This window comes from Strongylocentrotus purpuratus, unplaced genomic scaffold (genome assembly GCF_000002235.5).
Source record: "Strongylocentrotus purpuratus isolate Spur 01 unplaced genomic scaffold, Spur_5.0 spur5_scaffold_6, whole genome shotgun sequence".
Taxonomy (NCBI): Eukaryota; Metazoa; Echinodermata; class Echinoidea; order Camarodonta; family Strongylocentrotidae; genus Strongylocentrotus; species Strongylocentrotus purpuratus.
Window position 1 is genome coordinate 41,070,159 of NW_022145612.1, and position 14,723 is coordinate 41,084,881.

The window sequence follows — 14,723 nt, forward strand, 5'->3', positions numbered from 1 at the left end:
ATATGATCATTAATTTCACCGAACTTGCACGTGTGACGATCGACACACATCCTGTAGGTTTTTTTAAATGTTTGTTTTTATTGTTTCAATTATTTGTATTTATTATTTATTTATTATAATTATTGTTATGACTATGCATGATGATAATTTTTTTTTTTTTTTTTTTTTTTTGGGGGGGGGGGGGAGTTGTTTTGTAGACCTATAGCTTATTGTTTGTCTGTTTTCGTAGCTTTATTTTGAACATAACATTGTACTATCATGTTTGCAGCGTATCTTGTCGTCTGTCCATTTGTATCCCTCTTTTATCATAGTCCATTTTATTATTTTACATTCCATCACCATCGCCATCACCGTTTTCTGTGCACTGAAAATATATTACTTGAGCCGAGACTAACAAAACAAAATTCTAGAGCGACAACACGAATATATTTCCTCAAAAGTCCTAAAATCTCTCAAGATGAGTGGTGGCTTAGCTCCTAGTAAAAGCACCGTTTACGTCTCAAATTTACCATTCACTCTTACCAACAATGATCTCCAACAAGTAAGTAAATTAGACCTCTGGATCTATGTCTTTTCTCCATGAATCTGCTAGATCTACTTACTGCAGTCCCATTCATTTCATCCCCTGTCTGTCTGTAGACTCCAGAGATCTAAACAAAATATTACTAAGTAATACTGTAGATAAAGCATTACCATTGATTGATCACTATACTAGTGTTGCTGGTGTGGATCTAGGTTGTGCGTGTGTGTGTATTTGTGTGTTTCTGCGACAAATGTGCAAGAATCGTCACTGAGAAATATGAATTTTTTAAGTTATCTTCGATGAAACACAAATTGGTAACACAGACATATCTGGCGCTTGTTCAGAAACCTATCCAAAATTTGACCCGTAACTCTGGCGTGGAGATACCCTATTAAAACATACCCAAAATAAAGTAAATATTAATTAAATGTCCAAAAAAAGATCATGAGTTAAAATTTGTTATGTTTATTTCCTGTTTTGTGACATTTTTCTTGTTATTTTTGGAGTATTTTTCAGAAAAACAATGATATTAGTATACACTTTTTCTCAGGTTTCACGCCAAACAGCTTGGACATTTACTTCATTTTGGGTATGTTTTTGTAGGGTATCTACACGTCGGAGTTACAGATCAAATTTTGGATAGGTTTCTGAACAAGCGCCACAAATCTTGCAAACTCCTCTCCAATTTGCTCTGTACAGAAAATTTCAAAAACTCATTTTCTTTGTAGACTTATTGATGATGGATTAGATGTGTGTTTCATACATGGCTTTTATAATTAAGCCATTTTAGGGTTAAAAAAATTCAGTGTATGATTGAAAATATTAATTTTTGAAGATTTTTAGTACAGGGCAAAATGTGAAGGGAGCTCGCAGGATACATCACAGAGTACTGAGTTGCAAATTTGAATTTGATTGATTGCTGCTTTAAAAATTCATAACTTTCTTGTTGTTTATTGGGAATATCAACTCTGCATTTGAACAGCTGATAACATTGCCCTCTACAGTTTCAGGTCTAAACTAAAACTTTATATTGTTAATACACTTTGATAAAAAGAAAACCTGTAATTTCATCTGTGTCTTTTCATATTCCAGATCTTTGGGAGATTTGGACAGGTTGCCAGGTAAAGTATGAAATAAAAATGCATTATACAATTATGAAAGAACAGTAAATATTCACACAGAGTAGGAAAGAATAGAAAATTGGATACAAATGGTTCTGATGATTTTGTTTAACCCGGTTCTTAGACAATGCTTTGCTCTTTAATAAATAGGTGCATACATAAATTGTAGAAATATGAAATCTGCTTACTGATGTTATCATATCTATAAGAAAGAAGAAAAAAAATTAGGTTAGAAAGAAGTAGAGTGTACTGTAATTTTTTAAATGCCTCTTTCAACTCATTCGTTTCCTACTTGTGTATAATTTCACTTTTGATTTTACTATTTAATTTCTCTTTCTTGAAACAATGAGTATTTAATGAGCTCTAATTTGAAATTTCTTTCCATGAAATCTAGAAAAAATGAGCTGCTGTGTCTCTCTCTATTCTTCACTTCTCTGTGATTCATGTATAAGGAGAAGTTTACTGTCTACGTCAATTGAATCTCAAATGTTGCATTTGTTTTTACAGAGTTACTATAGTAAAAGATAAAGAGACCAGGAAAAGCAAAGGACTTGCATTCGTTCTCTTTGTAGAGAGAGATTCTGCATACAAGTCCATCAAGTCTCTGAATGGGAGAGAGGTAAGAGGAAATGAAAAAGGAATAATTACTCCCTGTATTTTAGCCATTTGGTGAAGAAAAAAAGAGAGAAAAGTGTGAAAATATGGTTCCAAATAGAAAATAATATACAAATTATTGCAAATGCTGGAAAATTAGATCTCTTCTCTAAAAGAAAATCAGAGATAAGATCATGAAGTTAATCAATGATGAGATGATGAAGAAAATGTTTTTTTAATGATGAAAGGTTAATGATGATTCGTAAGAGTAGCTTAAAGTTTTCAGCTAAAGATGGACAAATTTTGGTATTGTTTGTGTAAACATATGTGAATATATATAATATTAATAATGATAATATAATGGTGGCTTCTTATATAGTGCACATGTCTGTCACGTTGTGATGCTCCTGGCACTGCTCTATTTTTCTTTTCCAGCATTTTGACCATGGAAAATATGAATATCTAAGTCCTAATGCATGATAAAGTTTTTAAATGAAGATTTTCGTAGTGAATGATAACAGATTCTAGAAAATATGAGATATTCCCTTAATAAGAAACCAAATCGAGATCAGGAAATTCATAATTTAGTTGATAGAATGACGAACAATATATATATATGTTTATATATGTCTGAAAGACAATGACCAATCCACAAATTATGTTTTTGAGCAGGAAAATAAAAAGCTATATTCAAGACTTTATTGTTTATGTATGCACTCACATTTGAAAATAATACAGTCAACCATTTTATTTGTTTTCTTTGCAGTTGTTTGGTCGTAAATGGAAGGTGTCTATTGCAGATGATAATGGCAGAGCTGCAGATTTCATTCGCAGAAGAAACTATCCAGATAAATCAAGATGCTACGAGTGTGGGGTAAGACTTCTAGCATTAATTGTGAGACGTTTGTGTGATTGGTGAGATCTGAGAGTGAATTATAAATCATATTTTTCAAACAACAGTTCTTATAAAGACCTAATAGTGACAAATATGCCATGCTGGATGTGACTGCGTAACAGCGCTTTAACTTCCAAATTTTTTACAGTTTTCTTGAACCAAAGGTAATGATAAATTTATCGAAAAATAAGTATTCATTGAATAAAAAAGATTTTCTAGTAAGACATTTGCTTACAATACTTTCAAAGAAGATAACTTGTCTCATTTTATTTTCTTGATAACATTCTGATCATTTTTTTTAAACCAAGTATATTGATGATAAATACAATATTATGGAAATGAAATGTTTCTGAGGAAGACATTTTTAGACACTTGGCTGTAATCTTAATAAAGAATGTAATCATCTAAGTTTTTATTTGCTTGATGTTTTAGGAGTTTGGTCATCTCAGCTATAGTTGCCCAAAGAATACACTAGGAGATAGAGAACCGCCTCCTAAGAAAGAGAAGAAGAAGAAAAAGGATCAAGAGGAATCTTCAAATCTGAAGAGAAAGTACTATGATGATGACGATGAAGGAGATTATGAGGATAGGTAACTTTACACAATGTTTCTTTTCCCCAAAAAATGTCAGTAGTGTTGAATATTTAATGGCTTTGATTTTTAAATAATTGAACGAGAAGTGTTCCAACCTGTTATGTATTTCTTGTGGGAGTGTGACACTATGCATTAGAAATAAATGCATCATATTCTCATATTTTTGCCTTTTTGATATATAAGGGTCTTTTCAGGTCAACTACATGCCTAACTGGAAAGATCGATAGATGGAACTGATTGCCACTTTGTGATAAATGTTATATTTCAAGTTTCAGAATATAGAATTAAGACATTTTATTGTGGCATGAAGTAATATTCTTCATTCAATTCAATTTAATTCCAGTTGGTTTAATATTAACAAATTGAAAGTAGTTGTTCAAGATCTAATTGCATGAAGTTTACAGTGCAGAAATGGTCATATAATAGCGAAATTAATTAAAACAAGAAAATATTTCATAGGTTGTAAAAGTACATAATCATTACAAATAAAAAGTCATACTTTCATAAACGTATAAAGCTTTGAAACAAAACATTGATCATTAAAAAATAGAAGTAAAAAGGTTCCTCATATACTAGGTTGAATATAATCTGGTATGCATTTAGGATTCTGTTCATTTATTTACATTAAACTTGGTAAATAATGCTAAATATTATATACAAGTGAAATGGACTTACTATGTTTTAGCTTGCGATGTTTCACGTCCACTCCGGGACGCTTCAACAGACTGACTGACCTTTAGCGGCAGATGGTCGTTGATCCGTGACAGGGTGCAGGAACTTCAAGAAACATTGCAAGCTAATACATAGTAACTCCAGTTGACCCATCTATAGTATTCAACTTTACTTATCTACTACCTGGAGAGTTGAGAATTTTCACAGACATTAAACAGGGTACTTTCATGTTGTATATATATATAGTGTTGTTTCTATAATTGTTTTTGCATGTTTCCTTCAATTTAGTGACGATGAACAAGAGGGTGAAGATCCCAAATTAGAGAGCTTACATGCTGCAATTAGCAGTCAGGTGAGTTATGGAAGTTGATTAATCATCTTAATCAAGATTCTTGCACGTTCAGTATGCAAAGGGGATGGATCAGAAGATTCTCAAAATCAAAATTATTGATAAACCAGCTACAATACATGTGTGTAGGTCACCATTTTTAAATTGAAATGACTAAATGTTGAATGTATATTAAACAAAGAATGTATTTATGAAAGGAAACTGAAAACTTGAGTACTAGTTACTTTGGATGAGAAGAGAAAAGTAAGAGAGAGTAAGCTTGGAAAAAGAATGACATGAAATGATAAAGTTGTGATTTGTTTAAATTAAAGTTTCATTAATTTTAGAGTCTTAGATTGTTAAATGAGACATGAAATGTGACGTCAAGCTTTAGTCAAGTTCCAACTTATTTTGTACAAATTGCATTTTTAATCCATGATTTTACTGTTTGTGCTTATCTGTCTTTCAGAGGGAAAAGACTGAGGAGGAAGAGTATCGGCACATAGTAGCCTCTGGTAGTTATGACCTTGCTTCGAGCAGCTCGCAGCCAATGGTCAAAAGACCCAAGGTGAAGAAGAATGCATATTTCAGTGATGAGGATGAAATCAGTGACTGAGACAGCGAGTCTGAATGATCAAAGCTCATGCTGCAAGGTTCTCATGGTGTTATGTAACAACGTCCAGAGATGGCCTGCTGTTCCCGCACTGGAAGGCTAATCAGGAACGTCCGGAAATCCTGATGAGGTCTGGAATGGCTTCTGATCGTGCAAGATTAGAGCAGAGATGCTGATTAAAGACATGTCATCGCGGGTTCTTATAGGGACTTTGAGACCATTTTGGTTTTTACCTGTTAATAGGTGTAATCTATCTCCAAGAGTGAACTTCACTTCCACCAACAGGTCTGTGTAAAGCACAGACCCTTCGACATTTAAGGACCCGTAAGGAAATCTCCCTCACACAAATGTTCTCCTAGTCTAGAAGGCAAGACCAGTAAGTTTCTTGTGGGACAGTGGGACAGCTGTGTGCAATACTTATGTACCGGTAATTCGGTAAACATTAATTTGACGTATTGTGGGGGTATAAAGCGAATCTTGATGCAGTACCCATGGAGACTGCTGACTGTATGCCTTTAACACTATAGATTTCTTGCCTGAGCCTGAACTGAAGAGTATGGCATTTGCTCACTCGTCTTAAGTATCGACCTTGGTTCTTAGGTGAGCAAGAGTGAATATTCCAGGTTACAAGATTCCAAGAAAATGATACATGGATTATGGAAAATTACAGTTAAAAACTAAATTATTCATACCCCTTGTAAATTGGATGTTTTTTGTTGTTTTTTGTTACTCAACAATGAAGGTAGATAGGTTTAATGAGGTCCTTTGTTGAATACTGTAAGCTTTAAAATGTCAAAATTTAAAATTTTCAAGAAACAGATTGGGACAAGTCAATTTTCAAATACTTAAAGACCCTATCTTATGAAAATTCAACTTGATATAAATGGAAAAACTCAGTGAATGTAGAATATGAAAATTAAATGAGAACTTACTGTTTGAAGTGTAATTAGTATTTTATTAGTAATAGGAGGATGATATTACGTGCAGGAGAGAGCCCGTTACTGCGCATGCGTCAATCTTAGTAGCATAGAAGGCGACTGTGGATAGAAATTTGGGAGGGTGAGGAGGGACGTAATATCATCCTCCTATTACTAATAAAATACTTATTAAACTTCAAATGAAACTTCAAATGGTAAGTTCTCATTTAATTTTCATATTTTACTACGTTATATCGTATGAGATTTTGAAGCACGACAATCGTCTTCTAGGAATGCAACAGAGCTGCCCGTAACAAATTAGAGACACCCAACTGGGTTAGACATAAACATAGAACTGCTCCACAAATAGAGGAGACAGTTATATCAATAAAGCATGCCATATATCTTAAGAAGCAGCAGAACAATCTTGTCCTGTTACTGGCTTAGGACGGCTTGAGAAAAGGTCCTTCCACCATCCATCGGTTTGTTGTAGAATTTACTGAATGTCTTTTCAGCCCGCCTGATTTAGAATAGCTGCTACTGGTAGGTCACTGTTCTTTGCCGCTGATGTTGATGCAGCTCTAGTAGAGTGGGCTTTGTTCTTGGCTGTGTCTATGCCCGCTGAACCCATAACATTTTTCAACCAACGGGATATTGTCTGAGTTCTTTGGTCTTGGTGTGAGTTGGCAGATTATCCCAGATCGCTGGGTTGACTTTTGGTGCATCAAGAAATCTGCAATTACTTGGCAGAGGGTATCTTGCAGCTGTGTCTACGGTACTTTCTGTTCTAGCTGGTGGCTAATATATAATTGTTTATTTATTCAAAAATCACATTGCAGCCCAAAGGCTGAATTGCACGATTTTTTTAACAAATCTTTGACATAAAAACAAATCATAATGAACATTATAAAAAGCATTACACAAAATAATAACTGCATAAAAAATTAGTAATGCAATATATTCATCATATATTCCTTTACATTTTAAACCGAAATAGCTCGGATTATCAGATGGTATAAAGGCACATAAAAGGTATTTGTCGACTCTGCTATTCCATCGTCGACAAGTTCACCGATATCGGTAGAGAGGGCAAACTTTGCTGCGATAGGCGTGGAAATCACAGTCCGTTAAAACTTCTCTACCATCAATCTGACCCGACTCTAACTCTTGGTCTGAATCACAATAATCTGGGAGGTCTGGTTAACCATAAATCCCGGTGGGATCCACAGGTGTGACATCAACACGTGGTTGAGATGTAGGTGAAGTTCCTCGCCCATGGTGATCACCAGCTCTAACGTCAGTTTCAGTTTGTCGACAATTTTCCAGCCGTGGTGGTAGAGCTTGTAGGACTTGGGACATCATGTCCTCAAATTTATTCATACGATTTCTATTTGACAGATTTGCTAACAGTGTTAGCCTTTGGCTTTGCAGGTTTATCGCTCAACTCCCCCATAGTGGTAGCGGACTGTGTCGCTGGCTTACCCTGGGAAGCGGTTGCCGATGTGGTGGCACCACCTGTAGTGGTTATACCACCGCGCGAATTTGACGTTGATTTTTCCATGAAAAAAGCCTTTCTATCCACAAGTCTGAGAGTGTCTTGGTAGCAAGGCTAGGTCGAAACTCTGTTGAATTCTTCCTCACCAGACTGAAAATACGTTCATCCTCAGCATTGCTGTGAGGAATGGAGAGGATAGCTGGCATGATCTTCGGCAGGTACACATACTTCTGCTCTGAAGTTGATTTGTCCTTCAAATTTGAGATCTCCACCCACATGTCATCAGCTCTTCGCTCAGGGGAAATGCTTACACCAGAGAGATCATCTAGTTGATAGTGAACAAACTCATGTTGGATGGAATCTCTTTTGTCTTCCAGCAAGTGAAACCTGTCCATGAAGAAGGACACTGACTCAAATTTGGACTCAAGCCTCTTCCTTGGGTCTGCAACACTTGCATGTCTGATTACCTCATTGTTGATTGGGAACTTCTTCAAAATATAGTCACAAACAGCTGTGAAAAACTTCCTCACTGATGAAAAGAACTCAGTAGTTTGAGATGAAGAAAACTTGTGTGAAGCAAGTAAGGCAGTGACATTGGGACCAACAATAAGCTCCTCATCTTCCTTCTGGTTACTGTCATCTTTATAGTTGCATGATGCTATAGACATTGAAGACACAAGGGTTGTTGGCTTGACAAAGTGCAGTAACATTTCTTTCAGAAAGTCCTGGAGTTTGTCATGTAGATCAGATGCCATCAGATGGCTGAAAGCAGTTGTCGCACGTCTTTGCCTGCATCATCACCTTCAAACCTTTCATCGCGCGGCTCCGCCTGGAACTCCTTACAGGACCCCAAGAAGTGTGGTCCAGAGCAGCATGGACACTTGCTCTCTGACCTTTGGGTGGAGTGAGTCTTGGATGACTCGCTGTCTTTCGTTGCCATCGTCGTACATTTGGTAATTTACACCTTGCTGGTCTTCACGGTGTAATGTGATGCACACAAACTAACATCCACAGGAATAGTCTTCGTCAGGCTGGATTTATGGAACTCAACAAAGAACAACTTGTTCTACGTTTCTTCCCATGAATATGTTGCTTGGTCATATCCACATTCACTGCTTGGCCATGAAGTAATCTCATATCAGCTTCAGTTGCCTTCAGTTGAGTTCTGGGAATGTCCAACGCTGTGATCAATGTCAGCTTTTTGTCTTTGGCCAATAATGTTTGTTGTACCGGTACTTTCTTGCTGGAGGTGCTAGTAATGATCTGCTCGATGAGGCGACCCTCAAGTTCAACTTCTGCAAACTTGCATTTCCGTGTTTGGATTCTGCACCTGGCCATGAGATCATCTATCGCTTCAGTTGGTTTCTGTGTGAACTTCTTTAGCTGGAATCTTGCACGACAGAAATTTATCTTTGGTTCAAAATGTTTGAAGAAGGCTTCGAAGAGCCCAGCTCGGGTCTTGAATCCTTTTCCCAGGATTTGTGTATCCGGATTCCCTCTTTGCCCAGCCACAACAGGATGTAGGTGCATTTCTCTTGATCAGATTTTCTGCTCAGCGATCCTGAAAATATCATATATAATATAATATTGACAATTCTTGAATTCACTGGGCAAATCTTTTGATGTCCAATCCATGCAGGGTGGGTTGATGCCTGTCATCTCGCCTATGGCGTTTGTTTCTGTATGTGACTTGTTTAAACAACCAATAAGCCTACGTCACATCAATAAAGGAGTTCAACTAGTAATATTAGCCTTATCCTAATATACAAATTGAAGTAGGGTTACATCTAATTTTCACACCCTATCCTGTGTGTAATCAATAATACTGCATTATGACAAATATGGCATTCATAATACAGCATCTCAAGAACATCAATAAGACAATTGTCAAGCAAAATATTCCTTCTATCATAATTGAGTCTCTTTTGCTTGTCCATACAGCATACACACGAACATATAGCCAAATATAGCACAGGGAGTCAAAGTCTCAACCTAGGCCTGGCAGGTAGAAGTTTAAAAAATGTCCATAAAATCCAAATCCGGGCTCCATGGTCTAGCAAAGTCCTTGCACCGTTGCGATCATGTAATGAGATGTACACAAACTAACATCCACAATAATAGTCTTTGTCAGGCTGGATTTATGGAACTCAACAAAGAACAACTTGTTCTATTTAATATATGTATGTGAAGCGGCATTAGAAACTTTAGTAGAAATAATCATGGGCATATGATGTAGGCCATTAATTGAAAGTGAAAGAAAGGTCAACATATTCACACTGAGACGCTTGAGTTGATGGAAAGTTATAGTTTATTTGAAGAAACAAAACAAAGTTTGAGGGCACTAATAACTTAACAAAATCATGCCGTTTGTCATCCTGTAGGCACATTACCTCCTCCCGTGCTGCACCTGCTAAATGATCAAGGACTAATCTGGCCTTCTCTGTACTAGACAGATTGAATTGAGCTGTGAGTTGCTCAAATTCCTCAAACCATTCTGGAAGTGAAAGATCACCCACACTTTCAGGAAGCCCCTTAAACTTGGAGAGGTGGCTCTGCAAAATTCCTTACAGTCCCTTTGATCGCCAGAAGAGCTGTGTTATCATGTTCGCATCAAGGGCTTGTCCTGAAGTGGTATTCATGATGCAAGGAAGGCACTGATACAAAAATATGGGCACAATTCAATATAGCAAACAAGATTAACATGAAGCTTTAAATGAAAATTTAAACAGAAATTGCACATAGGTTATGTCAATTCGTTAATACTGTCCGAAACTGCTGTCTGTTTCCTGCAGGCCAAGGCTGTCTCTTCACTATACAAAGTCTGCAAAACTTCCAACTGAGGATTCCACTTTAACTTCTGATCTGATCCTTGCTCGTAGTGGTGTTTCTCAGTTCGTTCAATAAACTTCTAAAGCGCCTATCCCACTTCTGACACCAGTGAAAGATCTGCAGTTTGAAATACATCAGAATCATGTGGTCCTGCCCTTTTAGCAGTAGGAGGATTAACATTAGCATTTACACTTCCTATCCATGCAGGAACATTTGGATTTAATTCTTTGTTCAACTTTACTCAAGGGGCAATTATGGTATCATTATTTACATCTTTACCTTCTTTTTCATAGGTTTTTATTCTCATCTCTCATAAAGAAAATTGTACATATAATTACAAATTACAAATAATCTACACATAGGCCTATAAGGTTACAAATAAATTTTCATCTAAAATATATTTGCAAATTTATAGTTTCACATTATACAAAAATCACAAAAGTTTTTACAATTTCCTTGACCAGCTTGCATATAAATTTTCCAATTATTTCTTTTCTTTTCCACAATAATTTTTCAAAATTTCCTTCAGAGAGAAGAAAGGATTATGATAAAAGAAGAAGTCAAGCTGACATGCTTTTTCCTTTGCAAGCGTGCATGTCTTTCATTCGCACCTTCGTGTGAAATGTTGAATTAAGAATTACACAGCTCGCATCGTGCAGTGAAAACTGCGTGCATCGGTTGAAGACTCCCTGCAGGTTGTTTGTCAAGTCCGGCCCCTGTAAGACCACATCGTTAAGAGAGATCCTTTTGTATCTCGCTGCACAGTCGAACACTATCCTTAGTTTATCTGGTTTCTTTGGATTATGGACAGGATGATGAGGAATGTACCAACACATCTTGTCTGAAGACTGATCAGTCACTGTCTTAGCATACCCCTTGTGTACTAGGTCTGCTATACCTTCCTGATACCGCATATGTAGGTTCCTGTCCTTGAGCAACCTCTTTCTCAGCGATGAAAGTCTCTGCTGTGCCATCCATCAACTATCCTCCAAAGGTGGTGGTATTTCCCTGAATGGAATTGGTAGCTCATAATGACCTTCTTTCATCCTTGCGTTCTCATCCCACAGTTTGAGAACTTTCTTGTCCATTCAGGTCAGACAGAAGGGAACCAGTTGACTCTATAGCCCAAAACTGCTTTACCTATTCATCTAGTGTTGAGTTCTCAGAGACGAAGTTCGTGGAGACCTGGCCCTGGAAACTACCTGCATCAAGCTGGCCATTCAAAGTCCATCCCAACATGGTGCAAACTGCATATACTTCCCCTGGGTTTCCCTTTCTCACTTCCAGAGGGATTAGTGTTTGCGAAGCATCCTGCCCTATATGCATATCAACTTGGACATCATCTATGGTTGGAATGTTCAGATCAGATAGATGCTGGTACTTCCTGATATCTTCCCTCTTGGCCAAATGTTCAGGACTGACATTTATCCTTGACTTGGAATAGACTCTTGTTAGATTAACCTTCTCGTCTGTAGTCTTGCCTTCAACTTGCAGACTGATCACCACAGAGTCCAAAGTACTATTGGCATTCTCTAATGTCAAACAAAGAAGTTTCGCTTTTGGGACGCCTGACTCCCTACATCCCCCAAAACACCCCTCAGGACTTGGAATGTGTCCTCTGCCGTTTCAATATCCTCCCGGCTGACAAGTTCCATTCGGGCTGCCCCTTGTGTATATTTGATAACTGTTTGCAACTTCTCCCTGGGTGTTTGGTGGGCCCGGTCTGCCAATAAACTCTGGACGTCTGATACCCATTTATCAATCCCATTGTCCCCCCCAAATCTCCTTATCTGATGATCTGCGGATACATACAATACCAGTGGCACCTTCTTAGTACTGTAGGAAACACAATCCTATTTCCTCTCATTACAATGCTTTTTACTACTGATAACTCTTCCCGAAGCATAAAGCATAGCTTAAATTCTTCAGATATGATCCTGTGGTTTCCAGACCAACCTTTCTCTATGAACTTCTCAACTTCAACCAAGACCTTGTCATTTCTAGTTGCTTCTTACAACTCCTCAAATCTGAGGAAATGCCAAAAAGGGCCTTTGCTGATTGGTTAAACTTGTTTACCGATATTGTCATAATTGCTCATTTAGTACAATTAAATGTTTAATGCATATTATAATGAATTAAGACAGTTTTAAAGGAAAGTAATCATTTATGAAATACTAGAGAGCAATAGTGAATTATGGCATGGTATAATTATTATACAAGTTTCGAAATTCATAATAAAAACGATTGTTTGTCCACTACAGACTCATCATAAACAACAATGTTTCTAAGGCGGATAGTGTATCACCTGACCAATAACCATTATTCATACCTTTTTGTGTGAAACCAAAACCTGAATAATTCATTTTTGGCCCGATAGTCGTCAACTTCAGACTTCTAATCCTTTTTGTTTCCATGCTGCTACAGTTGGTGTGATGCAGATGGTTCCCTAAAAATTTGCCATTCATTTGAATTATGATTCATCCCCTTGGAATATCATCGTAAATTTTCCTTGTTTTCTACGATTCATTTCAAGATTGCCTTAATTGGCCTGAAAGTATCTTGCCCTGTATTTAAGATTGCCTCTATTTTGTACCCCTTTAGTTGATCCAATAAGGATTTCTGAAATTCTTCAAGTGGTGTTGGAGTGATCACTATTTCCATGATCCACTCATCGAGTTCGGTTTCCTCGCCAATCGCAAGTGTTTGCCTTACCTCAACAGCTAGTAAAAAAATTCATTGATACTCTCATTTTTTTCTGCCAGTATCGCATCAGCTCTAAGCGATGTATTAGAAAATTGGTGTTAACCTTCAACTGTGTTTCTAGCAGTTTCCACAGTTCTTGCGGTTTGCCTTGGTCGGCCTCTGATAGCCCTGACGCATTGATTCGGCCCAAACTTCATTGCCTACATCGATTTTGATTTTGATAGCCTTTTTCTTGTTATCAGTTACATCTTGGTCTGCTAACACAAGCTCCATTCTTTGCTTGAATAGTTTGAACTCTTCTGATAGATCTGTAGCCTCTCAGTTCATCTCTAGATACTTTGTACTCATTGTGTATGTTCATGTGTACGTATTGGCTACGACAGATTATACGTACGAGTGTAGATCTTTGAGTGAACCGTTCCTAACCAGCTGGTGTTGATAATAGTTCGTACACGTATACCTGTGTACGCTCCCACACCTGTGTGAATGTCATTAGGTGTCTCATGCAAGGAAAATATTGATTACTCTCACTCAAAGTCTGGCAGAGACAGTTCTCACACACCAGATATTTATTAATATTATCTGAAAAACAGGTTTAATTTTCACACTTCTGATTTGGTTTAAAGGTACTATGTCCCTTTTGCAGCCAACCTCAAATTCTGTAGAACTTTGCAGGATTACTTGCTGGACTTCACTGTCAGACACTATTGAGTGACTGACTGGCTTTTTTTCTTCTTTGATAATAACATACATAAAACGAGCTGTAAAGGGTACATGAGCATTTATTTTGTCTACATCAATAACCCACTTCTTGTGATGGCCAAAATTAAACTGATTGAATCTTTGCGCAACATAAAACATATGACCATTTGGTACAATGGTCTGAAAATCAAGACTATTACTTATTGGCTTTATAGCTCCTAAGTCGATTTGACAACTAATAGTCGGTATTTGAAGACATTTTGAAGACATTTTCGAGCCCCATCTTTTTAAGGGAAGTTCTAAATTAGTATTATCTTTCAAATGCCGTAGTAATTTAACCTTTTCATTTTTTTGGCCTGCAAATGGGACATAGTACCTTTAAGTTTAGTATTTTTTAGTATCGTAACAATTACAGCTGGGGACTAGCAGTTTATGCTTTCATCATTAGAATTTGTGGGTCTGCTCTATGGAATGGGTGAATTCTACAGAGGGAATCTTCTTGAAGTGTACTCCAATGTGGAAGAAACATTTTCTTTATTATTATGGATCGTTATTGTTTAAATTAGTATTTTACTGTTGAAACATATTTAATGACATTTCTCAGGATACCAATTAAGCCAGGTTAAGCAGTTGTGCCCTCCACTTCCTGGAAACAAGAAGATTCCATTTAGTTAACCAGGGGGGTGTTTCACAAAGATTAAGAACGACTTTAAGCTGGACTTAACTATGGCAGGCCGT

General features: G+C 36.9%; 1 protein-coding gene across 1 annotated transcript; it reads left to right on the top strand.

Annotated features, from left to right (window-relative positions):
* Positions 1-237: 237 nt before the first annotated feature.
* On the top strand, positions 238-6,028 carry LOC591569 (zinc finger CCHC-type and RNA-binding motif-containing protein 1). Its single transcript, XM_791126.4, has 7 exons — positions 238-541; positions 1,616-1,644; positions 2,152-2,263; positions 3,005-3,112; positions 3,566-3,723; positions 4,687-4,750; positions 5,196-6,028. Exons 1-7 carry the CDS (start codon positions 458-460, stop codon positions 5,340-5,342), a joined length of 702 nt encoding a protein of 233 aa, XP_796219.2. The 5' UTR covers positions 238-457; the 3' UTR covers positions 5,343-6,028.
* The last annotated feature ends 8,695 nt before the right edge of the window (positions 6,029-14,723 follow it).

What these genes read in the sequence shown, in the direction of transcription:
- LOC591569 (XM_791126.4), top strand. Translation starts at nt 458, where the DNA reads ATGAGTGGTGGCTTAGCTCCTAGTAAAAGCACCGTTTACGTCTCAAAT. An exon ending in GAAGGAGATTATGAGGATAG is followed by an intron (nt 3,724 to 4,686) that starts GTAACTTTACAC and finishes CCTTCAATTTAG; the next exon opens with TGACGATGAACAAGAGGGTG. An exon ending in ATGCTGCAATTAGCAGTCAG is followed by an intron (nt 4,751 to 5,195) that starts GTGAGTTATGGA and finishes TCTGTCTTTCAG; the next exon opens with AGGGAAAAGACTGAGGAGGA.